Genomic DNA, 6,513 nt, shown 5'->3' with positions numbered 1-6,513 from the left:
CTATGACGCAAGTTCTCCTGCTGACTTGAATAGCAGCAGAATTAGATCCACAGTGAGCGCTCCCTTTGCTTCCAACAAGCAGCTTTTGCCAAGCAGCAGCAATAAGCCCAGAGGCACGGCTCCATCCTGTTCCGCAATTCCTGCATCCAAGGGCTGCCGGGGACCCTGACAGTGAGCAGCTGGTTCCCCAGGCTACTGCTCCCAACAGCACCACTGACAGGTCAGAGCTCCCCTCCCACCTGCCCTGCGGCACCAAGTCTTCATAGAATCATAAAATCAGAGAACGGCCTGGGTTGGAAGGGACCTTAGAGATCATTTAATCCAACCTCCCTGTCATGGGCAGGGATGCCATTCTAAATACTTTTTGGAGGGGTCCCTGCAACCACTGACCCATGCCGACCCCCTGAAGCCAGAGTGAGAGCAGATCTGGTTGCAGGGCTACCAGAGAGTCCAATGGAGAGCTACGAGAAAGAACAAGGGTCTTGAACATCTCTCATACGAAGAAAGACTGAGAGAACTGGGGCTGTTTAGTCTTAAAAGGAGACGGCTGAGAGGGGACCTTATTAATGTATATAAATACCTGAGGAGTGGGGGTCAAGAGGAACGTGCCGGTCTCTTCACAGTGGTACCCAGTAATAGGACAAGGAATAATGGGTGTGAGCTAGAACATGGGAAGTTCCACCTCAACATGAGGAGAAACGTGTTGGCTGTGCGGGTGCCGGAGCCCTGGCCCAGGCTGCCCAGAGAGGCTGTGGAGTCTCCTTGGGACCTACTCCCTTCATCATCCTCGAAGCATCTCCTTGAGGATGATGAAGGGACTTGAACATCTCCTGCTCTGGAGACTTTCCAACCCGCCTGGACACATTCCTGTGGGGCTGCCCTGGGTGACCCTGCTCTGGCAGGGGGTGGCACTGGGGGATCTCAAGAGGTCCCTTCCAACCCCCAACATTCTATGATCCTGTGATTTTATGATTTTATGAAACCAGATGACTGAGGCCACGGGAGAGCTCTCCCACAGCTGGGGTCTTACCAGTCAGCCCTATCTTCTTCCGGCAAGTGAAACAACGATTCTTCTTCTTTTTCGGTTTTTCTGAAGCTGCCTTGCTCTCAGTGGTGTTCTGGGATATTTCAAGCAGGGTACCTGAAAGAGAGGCAAGCGTTTTGCTCCCCTTCTTGACACACGAAATGACACACTTGCTTTATAACAGGAGCTGCCTGAGGCCCTACCGATTCTGGGTCTGTTCCAGACACCTCCCTGAGCATGTTGCACTGGCTGACACAACCCAAACTTTGAAATTTGCCTTGTTTCACAGAGATCTACATCGCACCCAGCCTCGTATTTGCTCTCTGTTTCAAATTCCTTAAGTCCAAGGCTCGAAACCACCAAGGAGATACTACAGTTTAGCTAATGTACATGCAAAGGTAACGTGAAATCGTTCAGCTCCTGTTGAGAAAAGGCAATGGGTTAACCACGTGTCTGGATAGTCACTACAGCTTAGCTGACGTACAGTAACTCAACTGCACAGCTGAGCCCATAGTTAATCTTTGCGAGGGAAAAAAAAAAAGAAAAAATGAACTCCTTGTAAGTACTCTTAATTATTTTTGCTGACTCTTATGTAAGTGTTCCTCATATGTAGGTCTCAGAATGCTTTACACAGATACTCATCGCTGTCTCTAATCTACCAAAAGGAAAACTGAGCTCTGAAAGCCAGATCCTTAAAGGTCATAGATGCTTAGCAGGATTTCCTAGAGTACCTAAGCAGGTTAGAGAAGTCAACAGGAGGGAGGAGCTCCAACTGCTCACAGATACACACCTGCAGTGCAGGCTGCTCTGGAAATGAGGCTAAGGAGACAAAGAGTCAGAGGCAGAGACAGCTGTGTGCATCTGACCCTAAACAGCTTTATAAAAATTGCACAATCAGAAGAAAAGGGCTCTACCAAGCCTCTCTTGCACCAAAATAGTCTCTCACCTGCCTGTTGCAAATTGTCTCCTGGGCTTGCAGGCTGGGGATTACCAAATCCAAAATGCACAGTCATGTGCAGTGACTAGAGCCTGGGTTTTTTCGCAACCAACAACTCTTGGGGGTTTTTTTAGCTTTTGATGTGAGCAAACTGTCAGCTGAACTAAAGGCGGGTGTCTCCAGTTCAGCATCACTTGGAGACGGCTCCGCTGCAACGCGACGACTCACCCTGTCACTCATCCACTGGAGGATGCATCCCGCTGGGTGAAGACACCCGCGCGCCTCTATCGCTTCGAGGTACCCTCTTTGTGAACAAACGCTCCCCTCTGAGGGGCGGGTGCGCCTCCCGACACACGAGATGACAACCACCAGGCCAACAGCTGCCCCTGGGCACTGTCACAAACACGTCTCCTCTCTCCTAAGGCTACGCTGGACCCATCTTCCTTTCCTTCCTTGAGAGGCAGCAGGGAACCGCAGCCAATGCCAGCTGCGTGGCAGGCTGTGGGACGCTCCGGGCTTCCTGCCATTCACTAGGATAGGCATCACAGAAGATTATCCTCCTGCCAGCGAGTGGAGGGCTGGCAGCTCCTCAGCCCACAAAGCAGTCTCTCTTGGCCTGCCCTCAGGCACGGCATTTTCTCTCCTCTCTGTTTCATAAAAAGATAAACTGTTTTCTCCTCAGCTCTCGCGTAAGGCATACCTTTCCTGCCAGGAGGTAACAACTGTCTCCTGGAGTTAGTGGCCAGTATTGTACTTGCTGCTCAAATCCACTTGTGACATCGGTATCATTCAGACTTGGGCAAAGTCCAAACCAAGCAGCCTACCTGACGAGGAAGATTCTGATGAGGCTTCTTCTGTCTTGGTGAATTCTTCTGTCTCAGTGCTGTTTTCTTCTCTGGATATGCTCATGGCCGTCATCTGATGGGTCACAGGAGCTGGAGCACTGGGAGCATTTGCAAGAGAAAAACCAAACAAATAAACCATCGAGCAAAGATAAGTATTTTCTTTTGATGAAAAGGCATGTAGGAAGAGATCTTCAGCCCATGAAGTTAATTTAATTGTAATCAGAAGTAGTTCAGGAGTAGAGCAGGCCAATTCTCCTTGCAATTTGGGATCAAAGTTCTTTATAGATAACAACAGAATGGATCTCTGATGATCTCAGCTTCCTTGGCCACTCAGTTTTATCTCAAAGCCAAGACAACAGCCTGTCCAAGCATGAAAGAGTTATGAGTCAGGACTGCACCACGACAGTAGAGCTCGATGCAGCGCTTTCCCACCAATCGTGACCGAGGTCCCCGATCCTGCTGTCACAGCTTCCAGATGGGATCATCCCCAAGTGCTTTCCCTGAGGACCGAGTTGAAGCCCAACAGTTTAACATGGCCGAGGACAGACAAGGTGTGCTGGCTCCAAGAGAACCAGGATGCCACTGAGTTTACTACAGGTTTTAATAGTACTTGACTTTATGCATCATCAGGGACATCTCAATCTTCTGGATAAACCAATGAACAGTGCATGAACCAGCCTGCTTCACAGATCCCCTTGGCCATACGAAGGATGAGAACCTACCCTCATGACCAGAGCTGGTTTTTAGCACGGCTGTACATTCACACAGACCCTCAGGCTATGCTCCTACCTGGCTTTTGCATCTTCAGGCCTGGAGTCTCCCTCTGCACGCTGCCCAGCAATGGAATCTGAAGCCATGGGGCTACTGTTGGAACCACTGGGTGCTACGAAACAAGATCACAGTTTTGGTAAACTCTTAGAAATGCCAGCCAAGGAGAAAGCAGGACGAGCACTTTCAGCAGGCTTTAACCTCCTGCTCCCTCCCAGGAGCTGGGAGGGCACACCCCTGCTGGGATCCCTCACAAATTCTTATGTTCTCCCCTCAAAATCTGTGCACAGATCTCTGTGGGGATAATACCTCAGGGCTGGATGGACCTCACCATGACTCAGTGCAGCTATTTTTATATCACATCAGCACAGAGTCCTTGTATCAGGATCACAACATCTCCCTGAAATCAGCTGCTCATCTTCCTGAGGACTGCAGGCCTCATTTATGGAGATGTTTCCATATCCTCAGGATCTTTGTGTGTCCAAAGAAGGGCGAGGAAGCTGGCGAAGGCTCCCAAGAACAACTCTTACGGGGAGCAGCTGAGGGAACTGGGGTTGTTCAGCCTGGAGAGAGGGAGGCTGAGGGGAGATCTTATTGCTCTCCACAACTCCCTGAAAGGAGGTTGTGGCAAGGTGGGGTCAGGCTCTTCTTCCAAGTACCAAGCAACAGGAGAAGAGGAAAGGGGCTCAAGTTGTGCCAGAGAATGTGGAGACTGGATATTAGGAAAAATTTCTTCACCATAAGGGTTATCAAGCCCTGGAATGGGCTTCCCAGGGGAGCGGAGGAGTCACCATCCCCGGAGGTATTCAAAACCATGTAGATGTGGTGCTCAGAGACATGGGATAGTGGTGGCCCTGGCAGTGCTGGCTTAACGGCTGGACTCAATGGTCATAAAGATCTTCTCCAATCTAAATGGTTGTATGATTCTATTCTATGATCAGCGAGCTCCCTTTTAAAGGATGAGGGTTTATACGCAGGAGTTACGTGCTAAATGCCTTCCATTACTGGTGTGGTTTTTTAACATCTGGTAAAATCTGCCTTCTTTGATTCCCCTTCTCTTCCTCTGCGCTGCAAAGCAATTTTATCTTCTCTTCTCAGCACAGAAGTGCTGCAGTCACCAACGTACCTTGAACCCAGTGTTACTTTGGCACTTTTCCATGATATAAGAACCAGATCCTCATTTGCTGAAAGAAAGTGGCTTCAACAGAAACATGTTGCTTTATGTCAGCCGAGGATCTACTCAGAGTCTTTAGAAAAACCCTTTGTCAGGAATCCCTGTCGTCCTAATATGTATTTTGGGTGGGTAATTCAAGGAGAGGCATTATCACACTCAGGAACAGAACTGCAAAAGATCTCTACAAGGCATTTCTCACTGGTTTTGCAAAGTCTGTTCAGAAGACATCTACACAAACTCAGCAAAAGACAATCCTGTTAATGATGGAAAGAGAACCCTTCCTGCGCACCCAGCTGCCTCCCGGCTCGGTGATATGTCAGCTAAGTTTAGCTGTGAGAGACAAACCTCTTATGTATATATTTTGATTAAGACACAAAAATTAGACAAATCCAAAATTCAAAATTGTTTTCAGATAAAACTTCATTTCAGGGATCTGTCATGGTTCCCAGCAGCCAGCACGTAACTCAGGGAGCAGGTAACAGCTAAAAATCCGAGCTGCTTTTAGCTCTCTCTGAAGTTTTACGGTTTACTGGAAAACTCTTACTGGGACGGGGCTTCAGCTGGGACCGGGAAGAAAACAACTGACCCCCTCACAGGGAACAGAAGCACTCAAAGACTTGGGTCTTTGATTTAGTGACTTGAGTCTATGTGAAAAGGGCAAGACATGAGTTTCCTAGGAGGGATTAAATCTGCCAGTGGCCGGTACCACCAGTACCATGCTCTATCCCAGCTGCGAGATGCAGTTGGCATCCGGGCACCCACTTAAGACAGATTTCTCGAGAAAAATTCCTCTACCTGGGGGGTTTATCCGGTCACTGCTCTGCTGTCTCTGTAGAAACTCCTTGTAGCAAACGGAGCACATCCCGTTGGTCCGGGGGCTGCCATAAAACCCACAGCCTGTGGTACACAACAGAGGCACCTGCGTTTGGTTTGTCTCCTGAGCCATCCTCTCTCCTCCAAGGCGTCAAGCTACAAACAGGAATAAAAATGAGACAGCTGTTAAGGCCGGAGCGCTCGTCCCTCGTACGCTGCAGCTGGTCAGGAAGGAGCACAAAGGATCCTGAGAGAGGCCGGTTCCTGCACGTGTGCAACAGCGCGACCTGAGTCCGTTGAGCTCCAGAACCTGGAACCTGGTGCCTGGAACCACCCCAAACTCAGCTGCCAGGAGGCTGAAAAGCCGACAGGAACCAACTCACGGTGCTCCCTCCTTCACACCATGAGGCTCCCTAAACTCCTGGTGAAAGACAAGCGCGGAAGACCCAACTGATCTGCTCTCTAATGGTAACAAGAAGTACCATCGTGGCGTGACTAATGGATCCTGCAAACACTGAAACAAAGAATGCCACTCAAACAGCCAGCAGCCAGCCTAATTAGTCACATTTTGCGCTTAGTGGCATTTGGTTTTGTTTCAAGCCCATTTTACTTTTTTAGTTCTCAGGAAGATGATGTAAGCGATGCAAAAAAAACCACACTGACTTTCCGTTTGGACATTCTCATGCATTTCCCCGACACACGCTGGTGGATAAGCGGAACGTTAGCACAGTTAGGGTGGATATAAGAACAAGGTTTCTTTCCAGTGGCAAAATGCGATTCCAGAACACCTTCCCAGGGGAAACAGCAAACACAGTGGAACCTACTTTAGAAATGAATCTTGATCATTTCTCTCTGGTTCACACACAGCAACCTCCAAACCCAGGAACCGTCTGGCCCTTCCAGTCACTTTGGGGTATCATTTATACAGCCAAACTGCATCGCACCCCTTTAA

General features: G+C 49.1%; 1 protein-coding gene across 1 annotated transcript in view; it reads right to left on the bottom strand.

The window, feature by feature from the left end:
- The window catches only part of LOC104272630 (AN1-type zinc finger protein 5-like), a 7,438-nt gene extending 1,744 nt beyond the window's left edge, over positions 1-5,694 (bottom strand). Inside the window, exons 1-4 of the mRNA XM_009867679.1 lie at positions 5,544-5,694; positions 3,596-3,689; positions 2,786-2,904; positions 1,031-1,141 (exon numbers count right to left, since the gene is read on the bottom strand). Of these exons, the coding sequence (XP_009865981.1) occupies positions 1,031-1,141; positions 2,786-2,904; positions 3,596-3,689; positions 5,544-5,694 (475 nt within the window). The remainder of the gene's footprint in view (positions 1-1,030; positions 1,142-2,785; positions 2,905-3,595; positions 3,690-5,543) is intronic.
- Positions 5,695-6,513: the final 819 nt, after the last annotated feature.

Source organism: Apaloderma vittatum, unplaced genomic scaffold, assembly GCF_000703405.1.
Source record: "Apaloderma vittatum isolate BGI_N311 unplaced genomic scaffold, ASM70340v1 scaffold32764, whole genome shotgun sequence".
Lineage (NCBI taxonomy): Eukaryota > Metazoa > Chordata > Aves > Trogoniformes > Trogonidae > Apaloderma > Apaloderma vittatum.
This window is presented reverse-complemented; position numbering and strand designations above follow the sequence as displayed.